Source organism: Miniopterus schreibersii, assembly GCF_964146895.1.
Source record: "Miniopterus schreibersii genome assembly, chromosome: 5".
In the NCBI taxonomy this organism is placed as follows: domain Eukaryota; kingdom Metazoa; phylum Chordata; class Mammalia; order Chiroptera; family Miniopteridae; genus Miniopterus; species Miniopterus schreibersii.
In genome coordinates this window covers 90,380,503-90,402,910 of record NC_138106.1, presented here as the reverse complement: position 1 = coordinate 90,402,910, position 22,408 = coordinate 90,380,503, and the positions used below count along the sequence as shown (strand labels likewise).

Genomic DNA, 22,408 nt, shown 5'->3' with positions numbered 1-22,408 from the left:
GGTTTCTTCAACAAATAAACAGCAAGGATGAAAAAGAAGGGACTTCTAGATAAAAGGAGACTTAAGACACACATGCAGTGTGTGGGTCCCATTAAGATCCTGGTTTGAACAAACTGTAAAAAGACATTTTTGGAGACCATCTGGGAAAGCTGAACATGAAAAATATTGTGGAGTGGGTGGAAGAAAGATGACACGCCAGGGGGTGATTCATGGTGGGGCCCTGAGGAGCCATTCTCTCTGCTTCCAATTGTGTTTCAAATTTACAACAATAAAGTTAACACAATGCACAAAATACCAAATTAGCTGGCATTCACCTCTGAACACATTTGTTTTAAAAGGAAACTTTATATCAGTCTCCCAAATGGAAAACTAGTATCACTTGCTGGAAGTAGAAGGTTACCATGAAAACAAGACAATGTTACTCAATTTCAAGCAGATACTGTTTCCTGCCAAAGGTGCTGGGCTTAAAACCTGCCCTATCTTTGTTCCTAAGAAGGTCTGGGAGAGACCATGAACTTCCTCTCATTGTGGGCCCACCTGTATGGGACACTGCAGGTAACGCCCACGAAACACATCGTCTCACCTTCTGCTTTCCCTCTGCCAGGAGGAAGCAGTGACAACCCTGGGGGCAGATCCACCCAGCTGGTGGACCCTGCAGCACAGGGGCTCCACAGGGCACTCTGAGAATCTCCAACAGCTTGAGCTTTCCGCATCACACAATCCAAAAGCTTTAGAGCTGGGGTTCAGAGGAAGAAACTGAGACCCAGAGTGGGGCAGGCACTGTCCCAGGTCACATGGCAAGTCTGTGGGGGGAAACCTGGAAGGACAGATTCAAGGTTTTCTGACCGCTGAAACTCTCCCTTGTTCATAGATACTTACTGGGCACCTGCTGTGTATCAGGCATGGGGGATGAGAGGGCAGGGGTGAACCAACAAAGTCCCCTAGAGCCAGCATCTGGAGGCCAGGGACGGAGGGCGCAAAAGCTAAGCAAACAAATGAGATAATTTTGGAGTCATGAGGGTGATAAAACAAACTGGGGACCATGAAAGGTGACAACTAGAGGACAGTGGTCCTATTGAATCCAAGGGGATCAGGGAGGACCTCTCTCAGAAGGTGACATTTGAGCTGAGACCTGAAGGACTGAGAAGGTGGCAGAGGGGCTATCTGGGGCAGAGGCCCCAGGAATACACGAGAGCCTGAGCACATGCAACCAGCCCTCAGCAGCTCCAGGCTCTTTTTTTAACTTAGTAAGTCCACACTTACAGAAAAGTTGCAAGAAGAATACAAAGAATTTTTGTATAGTCTTGACCGCATTCCCCACGGTCCCAGGGCATCTCATTTGCTTTATCATACTCTTTCTATGCACACACTCACACACACACACACACACTCACACACACACACACACACACACTCACACACGCACGCACTCACACACACAAACACGCTCACACACGCTCACACATGCTCACACACACACTCATACACACACACTCACACACACTTTTTAAGAAATTGTTTGAAGGTAAGGTGCCCGCCTCAAGCCCCTGCTACCTCGGAGTATGTTTCCTAAAAACAAGGACATTCTCTTACACAGACACAGTATGAGTTTCAAAGTTGGGACATTTACAGCTCATTCAGTTACCTACTGGTGTCCTCTGTGGAGAAACAATCCCAGATTCCTAAGCCTCCTTTACAGACATACAGAGGAAACATGCACTCTCAGGATGGCCTGCCCAGAAGACCTCACCTGGCCCTTTGGAAGTGGACATGCAGCATCTGGCCAGGCCAGTCAGGGCAGCAGCAGCCCTGTGCAAAGCCGAATTGGAGCCTCATGCAAACGGAAAAACGTGCACCCTATAAACTTACCAAAATAGCTTCCTGTATTTTGAACCAAGTGAAAGAGTTAATGTAGCTTTAAGGTAGTATCTACTGCCTCACATTGCCCAATGCCTCTGCACGTCACTGTCAGTCCTCGTCAGTGCACCCTGCAGGGCTGGGGAACTGCAGCCCCTTTGGAAATACCTGTTCCTGTTGCACAGTAACGCAGGGCTGCAATCAGACCGCAGCCTGTCTTATGCACAGCTCTGACATTCCGTTTGGTGCCTCGCTCGCTGCACCCTAATCCCAGTCCTGACCACCACACCCAGACACAGCGGCTCTGCCGAGTGCACGCAGAAGGAGCAGGCGAGCCTGAGAGCGGATCCCGGCTCCGCCTCACAGGGGGAGCAGGTCCGATGGTGCTTCGCTCGGCTGACAAAATGAGGTACCACAGGCTGGGCAGTTTAAACAACAGGAAAAACTTTTTCCTAGTTCTGGAGGCTGGAAGACTGAGGCCAGGGCGTCTCCAGGGCATCTCCTTCGGAGGCCTCTTTCCAGGCGTGTTGACAGCCGTCTTTTCACCATGTCCACACATGGCATGTTAGTCAGGATCCTCGAGAGAAAGAACAGGATGCACATGCGTGTACACGGACATGCACATATGCATGTATGTATTTAAGAACTGGCTCGCGTGACTGTGGTGGTCGGCCGTCCCAGATCTTCAGACGGCCTGCGGAGGCCTCGACTCCAGAACTTTTGGGAGAGCCGAGGGTGCTCAGTCCACACAGCAGCGGCTGCAGACCCAGCATAGCTCATGTCTCCACTTGAGCCCGAAGCAGGAAAACGCGGCTATCCCAGCTCCACGGCCCCAGGCGGGTGACAGGCCTGTATCTAGCCCTTTTGTTCTGCTCAGAGCTTCACCCTTGGGTGAGGCCCCACGCGTGACGGGGGGCTGCATTTGCTCTGCTCAGTCTACCAACTTAAATGCTGATCTCACCCAGACACCCAGACTCTCACACCCAGAATAATGTTTGCCAAGTAGCTGGGCATCCCTGGCCCAGTCAAGCTGACATACAAACTTAACATTCAGACTGGGCTCCCCCCATGTGTGCTTGCACCCCAAACTCCTCCTCTTATAAGGACAGCAGTTATATGGAATACGGCCAACCCAGTGACCTCATTTCACCTTAACTGCCTCTTTAAAAGCCCTATCTCCAAATACAGTCCCATTCTGAGGTACTGGGGGTTAGAACGTCAAAGTATGATTTCTCACCCCGTAGCCAGAGAAGGGACTCAGCCTGCGAGCACTCGGGCCCAGCTCTTCCCTCCTCCGATTGGCTGGGCATTTGGAGCTCATCAGAGTGGCATGTCCCTCCCAGGCAGGCTGGCCCATCCACCCACTGCCAACATCTGGCTGAGGTGCAGACAGCCACTCGGTGTGGATTAGCCTCACATGCAAGCTTGACAATCACGGAAGGCAGGAAGGTCTTGTCCCAGAAAGAATATTCTCCTGAATAAAATCTTCATGGTCTTAACACCCATTCCCCCTCTAATACCCACCCTTTGGCCACCACAGGGATCTTGCTAAGACACAGAAGGCTGTCGGGAGAGAAGAGGTCATACGTGGGAGACTGGAGCCCACACTTGCCGCACCGGCTTTAGCCACTCTCCAGGTGCACCGGCAGGGACACGCCGAGTCAGCAGCGGCAGCCTTGTCCCCTCAAGCACACTCACTCCTCTCTCTATATACTTGGGCTTGATTTGGCTCTGGCTGCTTGATTCTTAAACTTTCACTAATAATTCTGCTGAAGACAATTCTCAAGACCCATAACAACTTGGTCAAACTGAGCCTTTTGCATATATCTCACCCACACCACACTCTGGTTTGCAGAGTGCCTGAACAAGGAGAGTGTGCTTGCAGGGGACACAGGCCTCTGCACTGCCCAGCATGCAGACTCCCTCCTAAAAGCCCTCTCGTGTTGCTGCAAGAATGGCCTCTCCCACGAAGAGTGCAGCGCTGGTGGCGGAAACGCCGGGGCTTGTGTTTTGGGCAGAAGCCAAGGGGTTCCTGGGCCTACTTCCTACAGACGCTTCCCCTGACCTCCCAGCATAGTTAGGGGGCAGGACGGGAGCCAAGCTCAACCAAACAGGCTCTCCTCTGAGACTTTGCATCCTGAGTGGAGGCATGCAGCTGTGGGCTCCCTGGGTCCACAGACTGCGTTAGCTGCGGCCTGCGCAAGGCTCGGGTCCACTGCTGAGCCTCTGAAGCCCGAGAGTGGTGAAGGAAACTCCCTTTCCCTCTAGCTGGCCACAGGTGATTTGTTACTCACCCCACACTGCTGGACACAGTACTCACAGCTCTCCCATCCTCACATCGTTTTCATGCCTTTTCTGCCAAGAGCATTGCCTTCCCCATTTCATGGGAAACCCTCCTGACCCCTCAGGACCCATCTCAGCTTGACAAGAATCCTCTTTAGCTTTCCTAGGAAATGGTCTCTCTCTCTCTCTCTCTAATAATAACCACACTTTCTTTGAACTTACTTCATTAATAAAAAAAACTACCATTTATCGAGTGCCAACTGTGCCCCCGGTGCCCTTGTGCCCATTAGGTGCTTTTCCTAAGCCCACTTCCGCTCAGAACGTAAGGGTCAGAGTGGAGCAATGATCTGGATGTCACTGTAGCAGACTATTTCCCGAGGAGACCACAGTGCATCCCCTGTCCTGCGGGGCCTACGAGCCCTTCCATTCCTGAGAGCCGCTGGGCCCAGGGCACTTGCCCTTTGTCGTGGGAAGGACTTCCTGATGCCCAGGGGCAGAATGCAGTGGAAGCGAGGCTATGACCGCTGAGGTCTGGTCATGAGCAGCGACGTGACTCCCACTCTGCTCTGTGCTTGCTCCAGGAACCCAGCCACCACACTTCGAGGAGGCCCGGCCACGGGGAGGTGGCGGTGTCTCACCGGACAGGCGGTAGCCACTGCAAGGTGAGTGGGAGGGGGGAGAGGGCGAAGCAGCCCTGCCTGATACTGAGGGGAACAGGCCCCGCTCAGGCTGGAGGCCCACAGGAAGGACGAGCACCGTCGCTGTGTTAAGCTGCTACGCTTGTTCCCCCCACAGCAGTGCAGCAGCTACACAGAGCCAGGTGTCACATCGTGTGGGTGACGCACGAGGCAGCGCTGCTTAGTGCAGTTGGTCACCAGGATGGGACTCACCACATGCACCTCTGTGACCTTAGGCAGGCCACTGACCCTCTCTGGGCCTCTGTTTCCATGTCTGAAATATGGGGGAAATAACAGTGCCTATTCCATAAAACTGCTGTGAGGATTAACGGAGACACCACATGCAAAGCATTTAGCACATAAGAACATTCAACGAAAGTGAGTAATAACAGCAACTGTTACCAAAGGGATGAGCCTGGCTGGATCCCCAGTCAGCCTGACCTCGGAGTCCGCGCTGTCCCGGGGGCCCACTGTCGAGCCAGGCCGCACTCCCAGCTGAGAGCTGAGGCCTGGGCGCTGCTGTGCCTGAGGGACCCTTGCAGCCTCCAACCAACCCTGGAACCTCTGCCTGTCCGGCCCCCCGAGCTGCGGGTCTGCGGCGTCCGCGTACTGTGGCTGTGTCTGGGGAGCTCTGCTCATGCTGAGCTTTCCACACTGCGTTGCCGATACGCCTGGCCTCGGTCATTTCCAACAGAAGTGGTCTGTGAAAGTTGCCCAACAGGAAATAAGCTGACCACTGATACAATCTGAGCTAGTCCTACAGCCGAAACCAGACAGACACACGGAGCATGCCCGGAGGTGAGGACTCAAAGTCAGCTCATGGGGGAAGGGAGCACAGGGTTACAATCACCTGTGACCCCCCCCCCCCCCCGGGAGAACCTGGAACTACGCAGAGCCAGAGAACAGCAGTGCTCTTCTCACCTTCCGCTTCGGGATGCCTGATGCTGAGCGGAGCTGCAGTGGTCTCCCCCCAGTTACAGTTCCCTCTTCATCTTTCTCTCTCTCTCCTTCATACATTAAAATATCGTCTGGTGTTAATACCAAGTGTAGATAAGCACACAGACACACAGGGACTCTCACCGCTGCTGGTGAGGACACACACTGCTGCACCCCTTTGGTAAACAACTTAGGAAAGCCCATAACATTGAAGGATTTGCATAATGTCCTGGTCCAAGCCCTATAGAAACTCTACACGTGTGCAGGAGACGTGCAAGAATGCTCACTGCCAGAGCCCCATCTGCAGTACTGGAAAAGGGAAACCACCCAGACGCGTATACGCAGCAGAACAGGTTTATAAATCAGGCACCATACCCTTTATTTGCAGCTTTGCTTTTCATGGTTTCAGTTACCCATGGTCCAAAAATATTAAATGGAAAATACCAGAAATAAACAATTATAAGTCTTCAGTTGAGCACTATTCTGAGTAGCAGGATGAGGTCTCCCGCCGTCCACTCTGTCCTGTCCAGCGAGGTGTTATTCCTCTGTCCAGCAAAGGCACGCTGGACACTGTATTACGCCCCACCTGCCGGCCCGTTAGTCACTGAGTAGCCATTGAGTTATCTCAGTGCTTGTGCTCGAGTTGCCCTTGTTTTACTTAATAATGGCCCCACTGCCATTCACGTAACTATTATTGCAGTGTACTGTTATAACTGTTCTATTTTATTATTAGTTATTATTGTTAATCTCTTATGGTGCCTAATTTACAAATAAAACTTTGTCATGGTTATGTATGTACAGGAAAAATCACAGTATATACAGGATTCAGTACTATCCTAAGTTTCAGGCATCCACGGGGGGTGTCTTAGAACATATCCCCGCACAGATAAGGGGGGCTACTGTATTTAAATTGGGGCATAACTGTACAATGGAGTACTATACACCAACAAAAAAGAACAAATAAGAACTACACATAGCAACAAATTAATCTCACTGGTAAAATGTTAAGTGGAAAAAGCAAGTTGGCATCTTGAAGAGATATTTACACACCCGTGTTCCAGCAGAATCGCTCACCATAGCCAAGGGCAGAGGCATGTCCACCAGTGGGTGAAGGACAGACAAAATATGGTCCATCCACACAATGAGTGTTCAGCTTTAAAAAGGAAGGAAATCCTGCCCGGCTGGGCGTGGCTCAGCGGTTGAACGTCAACCTAGGATCCAGGCGATCGGGGTTCGATGCCCGGTCAGGGCACATGCCCCGTTGCGGGCTTGATCAATGACTCTCATCATTGATGTTTCTGTCTCTCTTCCTCCCACTCCTTTCCTCTCTCTGTAATCAATAACGATATATTTAAAAAAAAAAAAAAAGGAAGGAAATCCTGACACATGCTACACCATGGATGAACCTGGAGGACATTGTGCTGAATGAAATAAACTAGTCACAACAGGACAAATATATATACATATATATGTATGTATGTATATGTATATATGTATATATGTATGTATATATATACACATATATATTTAAATATATCTTTATTGATTTCAGAGAGAGGAAAGGAGAGGGAGAGAGAGATAGAAACATCAATGATTAGAGTCATTAATTAGCTGCCTCCTGCAGGCCCCCAATTGGGGATCGAGCCCATAATCTTGGCATGTGCCCTGATGGGGAATCAAACCCCGATCACCTGGATCCTAGGTTGATGCTCAACTGCTGAGCCACGCCCGGGCAGGCCAGGACAAATATTTTTATGAGGTCCCTAGAGGAGGCAAAGTCACAGAGACAGAAACTAGAATGGCGATTGCAGGGGCGGGGGCGGGGGGGGGCTTAGTGTTTGACGGGGACAGAGTTTCAGTTTTATAAGATGAAAACAGTTCCTGAGATGATGGTGGTGATGGTTACTCAACAGTGTGAGTAGACTTCATGCTGCTGAACTGTGCACTTAAGATGCTTAAAGTGGCCAATTTTATGTTAAGTCTTTTACCACAATTGAAAATTTTAAAAAAGCAAGTTATAGATTATAATACCATTGTATCTAAAGTTCAAAAACATGAACAGTCTTTTGTATTAGCCAAGTTATAAAAATGTGCGTGGGAAATATACACACCGAATGGGGGCAGGGGTACAGCTTAGGGTTACCTTTGGGGGGGAGGCGGAGTGGGATCTGAGGGGCTCCACAGAGGCCGTCCATGTTGGGAACAGTTTACTTCTGAAGTGGGCAATGGACATTTTCTTTGCACCTGAACTATTTCATTAACAAGAGTACCTAAAGTCTGTGTGGCTCTGGGAATTTGGGAGAGGGTTCTGTGCCCTCTCACATGGCCTCTGAGCCAAAGCTAAGGGGCCTGCAGGGTCACCCCGCCCCCAGGGGGATGTGAGCACTTCCCCCGGAGGCGCAGTGAGCACTTCTCTCATTTTCTAACTGGAAGCAGCAGCTTTGCTTCTCCACCCCCCACCCCCAGCCCCTGGCAGAGCTCAAAGATTATTTTACATTAATTTAAGATCACTAATAAAGAATAATTAACAGCTTCTAGGGAGCTGAGCACACCCTGTGTTTAGAAGTGGTAGTTAATTATGCATTGTCTGAAAAATACTCTTTTCAAATTGAAGTTTCAGGTCGCTGTTTTTCTGTTTGTTTTTTTGGTTAATTCTTACCCTGGATACTTTTATATTGACTTTTAGAGAGTGGAAGGGAGGGTGGGGGGAAAGAATCATAGATGTGAGAGAGACACACCAACAGGCTGTCTCCTGCACGAGCCCTGACAGGGGCCAAGGATCTAACCTGCAACCCGGGTATGTGCCCTTGACCAGGAATTGAACCCTTGACCCTGCAGGGTGCTGGCTGACACTCTAACCACTGAACACACCAGCCAGGGCTCAGGTTGCTATTTTATTTTATTTTACTTATTTATTTTTTTAATATATCTTTATTGATTTCAGAGTGAGGAAAGGAGAGGGAGAGAGAGAGAAACATCAATGATGAGAGAGTCTTTGATCGGCTGCCTCCTGCACGCCCCCGACTGGGGATTGAGCCCGCAACCTGGGCATGTGCCCTGACCGGGAATCGAACCCTGATTGCCTGGATCCTAGGTCAACGCTCAACCTCTGCGCCACGCCCAGCCAGGCTCAGGTTGCTATTTTAAACAGCGCAATATGGCATCAGGAAAAAAGCCAAAGCCTTCCTGGGGTTAGATCTGTTTGTACAAGGACAGTCACCAATCCAAATGTGGTGCATTAAATGCTTTCCTGGCAATGCTCCTGTTAATCCCATAGAGCCCTGGGAGGGCTCACACCCCTCCCATTGTACAGGGGAGCCGTGGGATGCTTGGAGAAAAAGTGACATTCTGAGCTCCCTGCCAGGATGAGGTTTGGCCATAAAACCAGAGTTTTCACCCACCTGACTGACATGTCACATGATTTATGGGCACTAGCTGATGAAAAGAGGACTGTCTCAGAGTCTGATGTGCTGGGCACACTGCTGAAGCGCCTCAGCTGGCAGCATAGGGCCTCTGCAGCTGGACTACCTGGTGCAATCCCAGTGGTCCCACTCATAGGACATGCTACTTTGAGCAAGCTACTTCTCTCTGCTGTGCCTCAGTTTCTTCCCCTGGAAAATGGGATAATTTCAACCCCCACTTCTTGGGGTTGGTGCAGAGACAGGGCCCAGATGGTGTCTCACACGTAGCAGGTGCTCAGTGAGCCTCAGTATTATCCTTGCCCACCCCTTGCCTTTCCAGTCTCACCCCTCAGCCTCACCTCTGACCATTTCTAAACCATGCCTGACTCCATTCCCACCTCCACACATTTGTTCATGCCATGCTCTTTGCCTACAGAGTCCTTCCCTGTCTGGAAAAATCCCACTCCTACATCTAGGCCCAGATCAGCCAGATCAGCTGACACCACCTGCAGGAAGCCTTTCCTGACTTCTCCCAGATGGCCTCCCTCATGCTGTTGATATCTTTGTGCCACATCTGTTTATCCCCCATCCTTAACTTTCACAACTCAGAGGTTCTCTTTCCCCTTGTAGGCTGGGCTCCTTGAGAGAAGACCACCTGCTCTGAGTAAGAACCTCCCAGAGTAGGTGGAGCCAATGGGAGTTCCACTGATTCCCTCTAGAGGCTGCGCCAGGGCTCTTACCTGGGACTATGGGATTCCCAGAGGTGACTCTAAACTTGCCACTCCTTCCCCAAGGTCCTTCCTTCATGGGGTCCCCAAAGCACAGCACAAAGCCCTGCCCCTAGTCCTGGACTCCAGTCTCCAGGGCTCCTCCTAACTCCATGCCTGGCCTCTCAGTACCACCTAAAGGCATTTGCCCTTTGAAAACCTCGGGTTTTCCCCTCTGGGCCCAGCCAACTCCTCCAGATGCTTCACCACTGGCTAAGCTGTCACCTCCTCCATGAAGCCCCGACATCTTGTCCCACTCCTCTGTCAAGGTTCTGACCACAACTTGTGCCTCATGCAGCGGAGCTGCTGTGGAGGGGGCTGTGCCCCAGGACCTTGAGGCCGAGAAGCCCTCAAGAGAGACTCCATCTGGGACCAAGAGAGAGCCAAGTCCAAATCCTGTGGCCACACTGACTCGGCTGCCTACCCTGAGTCTCACTCCACTCACCTGCAGGTGGGGGCTCATGCCTCTTTTGTGGTCAGGATTAACAATAGGGTAAAATGCCTCATTCCCAGCAGACACTCGATAGCAGCCAGGATATCCCAAGTGCTCTGGGGCTATAAGAATAAACAGTAAAGGGCTGGTCACCTGATCCCTGCTCGGATGTGCTGGTGCTAATTGGAGATGCAGGATGGCCTCTCTCCCTGGCACCCACCCAGGAGGGGGAACTTCCTTTCTGAGGCTACTCCGAGACCCTCATGCCTGTGCACTTCAGAAAGAGCCACTGGAAGAGAAGAGAGAGGCTCCCCAAACTCTCCCATATCTGCTCAAATGCTAACAGCCATGAATCAGGAAAAGGAAGCTGGTATCCCAACTCCCACCTCCAAGCCCTCTCATTACAGACCCTCGAGAGCAGCATGGCCACGGTGTGCACGGCTCCAGGACTCCCTTCCGGATGGCCCGGGCACTGGCGTCACGGCCAAGGTGCGTACATGTAGAGAGTGCATCCACGGGAGATACTGTCAACATTTCTTAATGTCCGGGGGTGGTGTCTGAGCCCATGTCTTTCCCCAAAGGCTCCTACCATCACCAGGCTCAAATCCTTACAGATGGGGACAGTGGGGTAAAGACAGGGAAAGTGACCTGTCCAAAGTCATACAGAAAGAGGAAGGACTTGAACTCTGGTCTCCTAACCTTCAGGCCAGGTATCCCCCCTCTTCTGCCTCCCCAAATGAGTCTCAAATCCCTGCTTGGGGTGCCGCCAAACCCATTAGTCCCAGGAGCTGCCCACTGCGGTGAGGCCCGGCAGGGACCTCTGGCCCCACAGGGCTGCCCTCCTGCGGAGCCAGACCTACTGGGAAGCAAATCACTCAGGGCCCATCCCAGAAGCAAGGAACAATGAAACTCAGCACTTGGCCACAGAGCACTAAGGTGACCACTTCTCTGCAGAAATCCTACCAATTCAGGGCTGGAGAGAGAGGAGGGTACAATTAAGCAGAGTTGCAAAGTGACCTGCAGCAAAGCTGCCACCATTCTTGGCCAGCTGCAGGGACCCTGTGCCCACATGAGGAGGTTCGGCAGCCGCGGGCTCTGGGAGAGCTCTCCCTTGCAGCCCTGTGGCCCTAGAAGCAGAGGTCTTCCCTGAGGGTCTACATACCTTCTGTAGATTCCATGCAGTGGCTGCAGGCACAGAAATGGCCAGTAATCCAGGCAAAAGGCCTTGAACTTGAGCATTTTCACCTTTCGGTCTCCAGCCTGCGGTGCCTCCACTGACACTGAGGGACTGGTGGGAGTTGGGGGACTAGCCTCTCCCCTCTGCCTAGGTCCCTACCGGGGCGGCTCCACTCACATGGCCCAGCCCTCCCCTGCGGGCTCCTAAGCACAAGCCTCCAATACAAAGAGCAGCAGAGTCGCGTGCACAAAGCCCAGCAGCTCCGGTGCGGCTCGCCCGTGCGCTCAGATTGCTGCTGTCTCTGGAGGCGGATGCTTCTTGGGGCTCTCCTGGGGATTTCTGGGGCAAACCAAGGCAACCCTGGCTGTGGCAAGTTGTGGAGGTCCTCAGCCCATCACGCTGGGGGCTGGATGCTGGGGCTCCTGACAGTAGCTCTGCAAGTCCCTTCTTCCAACCCGGCCCTGGAGCTCCTGGCAGCCACACCAGTCTGCCTGGCCTGGAGGGGCTGAGGCCAGAAAGATCCAGCAGGGGGGCAGGCAGGCAGGGAGGGGGCGAGATGGCAGAAAACATAGCCGTGTTTGCTAATTACGCTTGATGGAATCCCTGTCTGGCCTGCATGAGAAAGAACTCACTACACAGCCACAGGGCGCAGGGCGGGGTGGGAGCGGCTGGGCTCCGCAGGCAGCCGAGATGGAGGCCCTGCGCTGTTGCCTGGGTGACCGGACACGCTGACAGAATCTAAAATGGAACCTTGATGACAGCAGCTCATTGGCTCCTCGGAGGCGACTCCTGCAGCTGGGGAGGAGGGAGGGAGCTGCGGGTGAGGCCCTGGGCGGCGGGGCCTTGTCAGGCAGGACAGAGGAACCCCAGGCAGAAGGGGTGGCTCGGTGGGCCTGGGATTTGCAGTCACAGCTGACGGAGCAGGACCACTGGGCCCAGCCAGTCTCCTCACCCATCCTGGCAGGGCCCAGCTTCTACCCGGCTGCCCTCTGGTCATTCCCTACACATCAGCTGCAGGAACCTTAGCATGGCTCTTATGTCCCACAGCCTCACAGAGCCCTCTGCTGCTCTTGGAATGAAAAGCAAACTCCTGACCCGTCAAGTGCCCTCCATGACCTGGCTCCTGCTGGCCATCTGACCTGAAGCTCCCGACACCCAGACCTTGGCGTCCTTCATATCCCCCAATTCACCACACCCTTCGGGCCTTTCTTGCAGTCCCTCTGCCAGAGGGGCCCTCCTAGGTGGCTCATAACCACTCTCCTCAACTCCTTCCCTTACTCTCTGACACCCTTCATTCCCCACCCCATCTGATTTTCCTCGGAAATGATCCTGTTCATTTACTTGTTTACTATGCCCCCCCCCCCCCCCCCCCCGCAGCACAAGCATCTCCGGACACGGCTGGACATCTCTTTGCACAGCCCATCCCTGGGCTCAGTGCAACTCCTGGCCCACCAGGTGTCCATTCAGCATTCCCTGGAGGGATGGTGACTCTGTGAGCAGAACAGAAATGTCACAGTGCACACCCCCCTCTGCTGCTTCAGGTCCCTTTTCTGCTGATTATCATGGACAAAGCTCCGGTCCCACTGCACCCTCACTAACACTCTCCTGACCATATCGAGAAAACAGAGGCTCAGAAAAGACCACATCCCTGTGTGTGGCGAATGATGTCCCAGAGACGTGGGCCTCAGACAGGAGCTGGTGCTGAGCAAGGATGTCAGGCTTTCCAGGGCTGGTGTGGATACAGGGCCTGATCCCAGCCAGCTCTGAGCTCTGGCAAAGCCAAAGAATGAAGTGCCGGCTGTAGGAGGTGCTTCTCCATTGGCCCAGGGAATGCACTCTGCTTCTAGAGCAGCGGTTCTCAACCAGGGGTGCTTCTGCCACCATCCCTCCCTGCCAGGGGCCACTTGCCCAGTTCCCATTGGAACAACCCGTCCTGTAGGCTAAAGTTGTAAGGCCCTCAAAGTGCTTAGTCCAAGCCACCCTTGTACAACAGGGAGCCCAGAGCCCAGGAGGGGACAGGGCAGGCCAGTGTCTTGAGGAGGGCCCAGGCTAGACATGGTGGCTCCACACTGGGGCGAGACTAGTTACCAGATAACTAGGCTGAGAACCAGGGGCAGGTGGGGAAGCTGGCAACAGCGGCCATCTGCCAAGAGTGATGCAGACACTGGTCCAGCGCCCAGAACTGCTGCCCTGCCTCTCCCCAGACAAGTACATTGGCTTCCCTCTCACGACCATGGCAGAGGAAGCTGCTGTCTTCGAAAGAAGGCAATTACTGGCTGGGACCTTAGTTCCTGAATTCCCAAGCTGTGAATAGGGCCGCCAAGCTGGGATGGACCCAGCCACGTAGCACCACTGACACTAGAGCTCCAACGGTGGCCTCCACAGAGGCCCCACGAGCAGCAAAGCCAGGGCACAGAGGCCAGATGGTGCTGGGAGTAGGTATGTGGGGGCCTGGGCTCTGGGCCCAAGTCTGGCACCAATACTCTTCTGGTCCCTGGATCTCAGTTTTCCTCATCTGTGAAATGGTAACATGGAGCCCATGTTTGCTATGCCTGTGTCCCAAGGCTGCATGAGGGTCATAATTCAGATTGCATGTGATGGGGAGATTGCAAGGATGGGGGCAGATCCCATCTAGCGCCTGCCTCTTTGCTGCCCCTCAAACAGAGCAAGCACGCTCCGCCTCAGGGCCTTTGCACTGGCTGTCCCCAGCGCCTGGACGTTCTTCCTCCAGGCAGTCCTGTGGCTCATCCCCCTTTCCTTCTGTCATCTGGTAAATGGTGCCTATCATTTGATGAGAGTCCTTCCCTGACCACCATCCCATCACTCCCTATCCCCTGATGACTTTTCTTTGTAGCACTTATCATGTGACACATTATATTAAAAATGGATTTGCCATTTGCTGCCAGTTCCCCTGCTGACACAGTGACTCTGCAAAGGAAGCAGGACTGTTCACTGGACATCCTGAGTGATCTGCACCCACAGTGCTCGAGAAACAACACTGAGGAGAGGAGGTGGGGCAGAGCCCAGGGTCCTGCTGTCTGCTCTGACCTCTGGCCCCATCTTCCAGGACTGAGCAGCACTGAGTCATGGGCTGCAAAATGAGGGGTGCCCAGCCTCGAAGTGGGTGCTACTATGGTCACTCCCTGACCATGTCTACCTGCCCTGTCTGGCGAGAGCTAAACCTTAATTTTATGACAAACTAAGTGGTCCAACCTGAGAAGCAGAGGGCTTGTGACAGCCCCTACCCAGCCCCTGATACCCTAGGACAAGAGAACCACTGCAGTCCCTTCATTTCAGAGCCTTCCGCAGGCTGGCCCCGGGCAAGGCAACCACTGGCTGGCAGGCAGAACGGACTGCTGTCTGCAACATGGATGGTTTCAGAAGCCAGGGGCTCGGCTACTTCCAGAAGTTTCCTGAACCTTTCACCCTGACCTAGCCATCCAGTAGTGGACACCCACACACCTCCCAGGCACCCCAGGCCAACAAGGAAGGGGCGCCTGAGTGTGTGAGCAAAGAGAGTGACATGCAAGGGCCCGACTTAAGGGGGGATGCCCTGTGCATGAGGTCTGGAGCCCGCGTGTGGCTGTGAGGACTGGGAGGGCCGCGGTGTGAGGTCTGGAGCCCGCGTGTGGCTGAGGACTGGGAGGGCCGCGGTGTGAGGCGCATGCACACACGGTGAGCAGGTGCTACTGTGCCAGGAGTGCTCACAGAGGGATTACAGTCCCTGCCCAGGTCTGCTCACCAGGTGGAAACCCTGACCAAGTGACTTCTGTGAAATGGGCTAACAGAAGTTCTGTCTCACTGTGTGACTGGGAAGAAGTGGGGCCCTGACAGCTTCATCAAACATGCACGACCACTGTTACTATGTTTGGCTGTGGAGTGTGCACAGTCCGGCTTGGATGAGGGTGTGTAAGCAGGTGCGTGAGCACGTGTGGACCACCAGCCCAGCGCTGGCTGAGGGAAGCAGTGCCCAGATAGCACTGCCTTGCCCCTTCTCACAGCCTCATACAGCCTCAGAGTCTAAGAGCTGGTCTCCATGACCCCACATAGCATCCACTGCACCCTGACGCGTGGGTCCCCGGCCCTGTGAACCTCCTTTCAGGCTTGGTCAGAGGCCCGCACAGAGGCCAAGCTCCTGGGTGGGACTAGGCTCTGCCTCCCCTGCTCCTTGCTCTCCACGTGCTGGTCACATCCATTCTTCACAGGTCCTCACAAAGCATGCCCCTTCCTGGGGACGGCTCATCCAGCTTCCGGTCACCTCTGCAATGCAGCACAGAGGTTCCTTCCTCCCTGACTCCCACGGATGCACCGCTGGGCCCCTGTGCCAGCCCCACTCCGGGGCCAGCTGCCTGGTACTTGACTCTCCGGCCCACTAGACTGTGAGCAGAGACCTGTTGCTTCCATCCAGGGGCCTTCATCTATGCCGCAGTGTCCAACCTCTCTTGTAAAAACAGAATGCATTCCTCTGAAGACATCTTATGAAAATCAAGAGATAAGATACATGAGGGAGGGACTCTTGGACACCTTGCTTCCACCAAGTGTAGGCACAAAACAACAGAACCCATGGGCTCCAGCTTCCAGCTGCTCGAAGCCAGCCATTTGAGGACCACCAGCCTGGGATCTCAGAGGAACTATTGGCTGAGCCCGGGTCCTGGGGGTCACTCCTCCCTGTACTTGTTCTCAGAGGATGAGTGAGCAGTGCTTTTGGTCCCTGGGGGAATTTTAGGGCCAAATGGTGGGACTAATTTCCCCTGAGGGCTCCTTGGAGCCCAGCCTCAGTGCAGATAGGAAGGTGGGCCCAGTGTCCAGTGGGCCTGGAGGGAGGGAGCAGCTGAACCTGTAGCAGTCAGTGCACAGGCTGCTCCTGAGATGGCAAAAGTGAGCCAGAGCTGCCAGTGTCCCCCACCATCAATGTCCCTGGGGCCCTGCTAACTCAGGCCACACTGGGTGTCCCAGGACAGGCCCTCGGGTAGGCGGGCAGCCTGGGAAGGATTGGGTCCTCACATGCAAGAAACCACGTGCTTTCTTTCCCTCTGACAGGTCAGCTGAGAAGCTGCCGTCTCAGCCCCAGAGGCAGTTTGGGGGCTCAGTCACAAGTGGCTCTGGAAACATCAAATACGACTGATCTCTTTTCAATGAGGAAGCCAAGGCCCAAAGCCCCACGGGGAGTTTCCCCCTGAAAATCTTGACAGTCAGAACTGATGAACCCACCCTAGGATATGGCCTGGACCCAGCTGAGGCCTGGGCCTGCCAGCTCACAGCTCTGCCCAAGGGTCCCCTGCCACACACAAACCCTTCCCATGAATGGACTGTCCCGATTCCTCAGCCTCCTCGCATGTTACCCTCCACCACCACCACCCTGGCTGTCTCGCTGTTCCCCCAACGTGCCAATTTTACTCCTACCCCAGAGACTTCGCATTTGCTGTCCCTTCTGCATGGAATGCTGTGCCCCCAATCACCACACCCAACATTTCCTTTCCTACTCGCAGAGGTCTTCCTTCTCTACAGCAGTGTCCCCTCCCCAGCCGCTCAGCACTCTCGCCCCACCACCCACTTATTTCTCTCAGAGCCCATGCGAACAGAACTGAGTCACTTACTGTTCACAGGCTCACTGCCTGCCCTCCCATCAGTGTCCTGACCCTAGAGGCAGGGCCTTGCATGTCCAGTCACTGTCAGCCCAGCTGAGACTGTTCATGGCTGTGAAGGTGCCCCCTTTGATCCTTTCCCCTGCCACACACTGGGGGCCAGAGGCAGCGAGTGCGGTCGGAAGAGGGGAGGGAGTTCTCCCCTTCCCCCCACATGGTGAGAAAACCGAGGCTCAGAGGGGAAGCATCGTGGGTCTAACAGCTCTGACAGGAGCTCAGAGATTGCAACTCAGGTGTGTCTGGCTTATGACCACCATGCTCCTTCCCCAAAGAGGCCCTGGAGACCACAGGCAGGGCCCGCCACCCGGGACCCAGAGTCCCTGCCAAGAGACTCTGCATCCAGCTCTGGATCTGGGCCAGAAGCCAGCCCCACCTGGGGTCAGATCCCTCTTCACCTTTAGCCACAGATTTGGTGCAAGTCCCTTCACCTCCCTGTGCCTCTGTTTTCTCATCTGTACAATGGGAATACGTAACAGTGTATCACTCACAGGGGAAAACCAGATAGGAACTACTGTGGAGAAGCAAGAGCCTCTGTCTGCTGTGCCTGGCAACATCCCTGGCAGCCGAAGCTTTGGGCCTGGGGCGTGCCTTCCACCAGGCAGGGCCCTGGCTGCCCCAGCACTGCCGGCCCTGCCCCTCTGGGGAGCAGCTGTCAGGACACAGCGCAGCCCTGGAGCGGTGTCATTGGAGCAGGCCTCTCTTGCTGCCTTCTCCCACGGGACACAACCCCTCCCCACCAAGCTACCAACACACTCTCCCCTACCCAGAACCTCAGAGGCCAGGGCACCTGGTTTGTGGGGCCTGCGCTTGACCCTGTGGGCTCTGCCGCCTGAGCTGATGCTGGGTACTGGCCACGGACTGTCTGAGCGTCAGCCTCTGTTTTCCTGCTTCCCCTCACTAGAGTCTTGGTGGAGACTCCTCCTTCCACATCCTCACACTGACCTGCGATTCTGCTACCTCCTGTCCAGCTAAAGCATGGCTGGTTTCGAAGCCCACGGTCAGCAGATTAGATTCCACAGAACCAAGCCCTGCCCCAGGCACCTTCTCCTTCAGCCCCAGCTGATGACGCCAGAGAGGGGTCCCTTCCCCCAGAGCCAGAGTGTATCCCCAAGTGCCCACACTGTGGGTTCAGCAACTCTATATCAACAAGGCCTTGCCAAAAACTGAGAAGAAAAGAGGACCTGAGGGATGATGTCAGGATGCCTGCCAGTCACTTCCCTGCACGTTCGCTGTTCTGTGCCTACTCACTCTGGATGGGCAGGCTTCCTCCCTCCCATGCCAGGACCCATGCTGGGCATGGTGAGCAATTCTGGTCTTCAGAAATCCCACATCTGGGCAAGGGGTCTCAGCTCTGAAGTCCTCCTGCCTGGCCCCTCAGATGCGATGTGCCATGTATGATGTGAGGATACAGTGACCGGGCTCCAGGGTTGCCAGAGCCCTCTCCGCCCAGGGGCAAAGCTGCCTGGCACAAGCAGGGGATCCAGCTCCCAGCTCCAGTTCTGCTCTAATGACATTACCATCCCATGGCCATATCTGGGCCTGCCTCAGGGAGCCCACCTCCTGCTGCGGCAGTTTTTGTTTTTTTCAAATTCTCCCTCATCTAGCTCTTGCATGAACCTCTTGTATGAACCTCATGAGGTTCATGGGATCACGCCCTCCCCCTTTCCCCTTCCTTCCCCCTTACAAATGCTTAAAGCATAGAGCTCAGGGCATCCTGTGCCTGGAGCACCCTTCCATTCCCTGCCTTTTTATGCTACAGCAAACTCCAATTCACCCTACAAAACCCTGATTCCTTGCCCACCTTGTCCCCAGGCAGGCTCTACTGTCCCTTCTTTCTCCTTCCTTCCCTCTGCTCTTCTCCTTCTTTCTCCCACTTCCCTAACAACAGTGAGTAGTTTTAAGCAGTCCCTATGTACTAGGCATCACTGTTAACACTTCACAGGTATCAGCTGCGCCAGCAGGGAGGCGTGGTGGTGCCCTGCCATACAGTGGCACATGGTTCAAGGTACTGAGGGTGAACATTTCCCAGCCGGATGGTACAGTTGCCAAAGTATACATGTGAAGATGGGGACTTCACAGGGACTGAGGGGGCCCTAACAGTGATGTGGTCCAGCCCTAAACCCCAGCGGCCCCTGCCTGGGCCCTCCACTCCTCCCACCCACTTCCTTGCCTACCACTGGGAATCCCTTGGTGGCCTCAACCCCTTGGCAGACCCCCTCTTGGCATCTCTGGCTCCCTGGAAGCCCAGTGAGGACTGGCTCTGAATGAGACCGGCCCTCCCTCTTCCTGCTCCCTGTGGGGTCCACGAGGTCTTGTCAGGCTGAGTGAGGCCTGTGCTCCCCACACCTACCTTCCGTGCTCATCCCAGTTGTGAACAGGAGAGGCACAGGCCCAAGTAGGAAAAACCCAGAGTGATTGTCAGAGAGGCCGCCAGGCCAGGCATGCCTGAACTCAGAACCAACCACTTGGGTTTAAACCTCAGTTCCAAACTGGGACGTGACAGAATGTCCCTAAGCCTCAGTCTCCTCATGTGGAACATGGGGTAACAATAACAGCTCCCCTTCACATGGATATTGTGAAGAAAGATGAAATATTACCTGAACAAAAAATCAGAAAACTCTGGTGCATGCATATGGGAGATGCTCACATAGTTATTATTACTACATAGAACAGTGTATATTGAGATCTTAGAGCTTAAAAGTTAAGACATGAGTAGTAGAGCCAAGCAGTCCAGGTTCATATCCCTGCTTGGACACACACTAGCTGTGTAACCTCGGGCAACTTACTGAAACTCTCTGTGCCTCATCTGTAGTGTTTTGGGAAGATGCCAGGCAGAGTCAGCATTCGATAAACACCAGCTGTGACTAATATAGAATTCAAAGGATTAGTACCTTATTCAATATAGCTGATATTACATTACATATACTGTTAGGTGGGCCAGGTACAGAAACTGGGTACAGAGACTCACCAGGGCAGAAAGCCCCAGATGCCGGCAAGGGAGGAAATTGGGAAACAAGAACCTTGTCTCCAGGGGAACCTCTCCTCCCCCAGCACATTGTGGTCATGAGGTTTAGACCCTGAGTGTTTCCTCCCTGAAGATAACATCCAGGCCTCAGCTGTATTTCAGCTCCAGGCCCAGGAAAGCAGCAAAACCAGACAAGTGGCCCCGTGGCTGCCTCAGGACCTGCCACATTGACTAATGACTCTGAAAGAGCACCCCTGGAAAGCTGATGACACTCCTCTGAGACCTCCCCTCAGAGTCCTGCCTTCAAGAGATTTAACCCTTTGCAGTCGTATTAAATTTGGACATGGGTGTCATACTGGTCAGAATTAAGAGCTTTCAGAGAAATTATGAACTGATACATGAATGAACAGAGTTAAGATTCGTACGGTTCTTTGCTGAGGTGGCTGAGAGCAGACATACGACCGGAACGGTAAAAAAGCTTTGGTGGCTGAGAGTAGACAAACGACGGCAAAGGGATAAATACACTCAGGACAAAGGACCCGGCACACACATCTTCCCCACCTCCCCAGCAGGGGAGCGTGCCAGCACCGCCTCCATCCCTCCGAGGGGACCCCACGAGACTTGCAAAAGGGGAGCAATGGGCAGCCATAGTTCGTCCGGGGCTCGCCCCTGAACCTGCCCCAAGGCCCCCTCCCTCTGACCTCTCGGTGGCCAGAGCCGCCAGCCTGGGCTCTCCTGCTGCCTCTTCCACGCGCCGTCCCTGCCTCACTGTCCCGAGTCTATCTGCTGCCCTCACGGACCCAGTGCCCTTCGGCTCAGCGCTGTGCAGCCTTCCCTTTGGGTACCCCATCCCCTTTTAATACATTTAATTTTTCTTTATCCACTGTCTGAGATGGCTGTTTAGCTGCTCGCGCTACCGACCATTAACCTTTCATATACAACAGAGATTATATTAACGTGCTGCGGACAAAAGGGCCACGTGCTCACTCGCCTGACAAGCTCAGGGCAGGCCTGCGTGGCAGCCTTGCGAACTCAGACCTAAAACAACCACAAAGGATCATCTGAAATTAAAACTTTTTTAACTAAAAGCAGTTCATGGCTGGTAGTTATGTCCTAGGCTGGTATTTTCTCCTGAGAAAGGTTAACTTTCACCTTAACCAGGCCTCTCCGTTGTCTTTCTGCACCTGAGATAACCAGATTAACATGCCTTTGCAAAACGAGGTAATTTCCTTTCAAACCCTTCGAAGCACAGGAGACCACAAATCCCCAGATTGTTGTCATGTTAGTTGTTGACTATTAACTATCCTGCACCCACCTAAGTAAGTAAAAGATGTATGTGTCCATCACTTTACTTTTTATCCAGTTCCAGAGGTTTTCCGCCTTTGCTTTCTCCCGCCTCCCTAATCTATCACCAAAGGATTTCGGGTAACTCACTTACGCTGTTTTGACTGTAACGTGTCAAGTGGGGGGCAAAACCGCCATTCTCCTGAGGGTTCTCTCAATCCAATGAGATTCTGCTTCCAGAGACAGTTTGGCTCAAATAAACTCACAAAAAATTCTTCACAGCTTTAAATGTTTCTATGTTAACAGTATGATACCAACAGTATACAAACGAAGTATTACTGTGTTACGTTAACACATTCTGTATCACAGTAATAGGTATCTGTTTTATTCACATATATGAAATCCTCATTGTGTATATGGGGACACTGGGCTCTGAGAGGTGGCTTTCTCAGTGCCACCCAATCTTACTTCAGGCTTACCAGCCCCAAGTCCCACTTTTTGTGAAGTCCAACCTCCTTCCTCTGTACCCCCTGCTGGAGCTGCTTCACCTCCCCTCCTGGGACACGGCATCTTGGAAGAAGCCTGGACCAGGCTCATGGACATAGAGTTCTTGGAGGCCAGCTGGGCAGGCTCCAGCGCCTCTCCCAACCTTCGGCAAAGGCTCCGGGAACACACAGGCCATCCCAGCCAACTGGACAAGCCCTTTCTCTGAGACTCGCCTCCCCAGCCCCCAGCCCTACTTTATCAGGCTCCTGGGGAGCCCACTTGCTTTTCCTTCGGAATGAACTGGCCGCTCCAGTCCTACTCTCTGGCACAGTCTAACCAGCACCCAGCCATATATACAAGAAAAAAAACAAACCTCCTGGCTCAGTCCAAGCCTCCAGCCCCAGCCCAGAGCAGTAGACAAGCCCAGGCCTTGGGCTCAGTGGAGCTGGTGGCCATCCCCCTCCTCCTGTAGTAGCTGTGTGGCCTCCTGAAAACCT

General features: G+C 53.6%; 1 protein-coding gene across 7 annotated transcripts in view; it reads right to left on the bottom strand.

The window, feature by feature from the left end:
• IQSEC1 (IQ motif and Sec7 domain ArfGEF 1) overlaps positions 1–22,408 on the bottom strand; it is a gene marked incomplete at its 5' end in the record, with an annotated part of 201,931 nt that overhangs the window by 150,909 nt on the left and 28,614 nt on the right. For 5 of the 7 annotated variants that reach the window (XM_081138970.1, XM_081138977.1, XM_081138976.1 and 2 more), the window contains one exon: positions 11,517–11,668. The exons of the other annotated variants lie outside the window; for them this stretch is intronic. In XM_081138970.1, the coding sequence (XP_080995096.1) occupies positions 11,517–11,593 (77 nt within the window). Of the gene's footprint in view, positions 1–11,516; positions 11,669–22,408 lie in introns of those variants that run through there. 7 annotated transcript variants of the gene reach the window in all.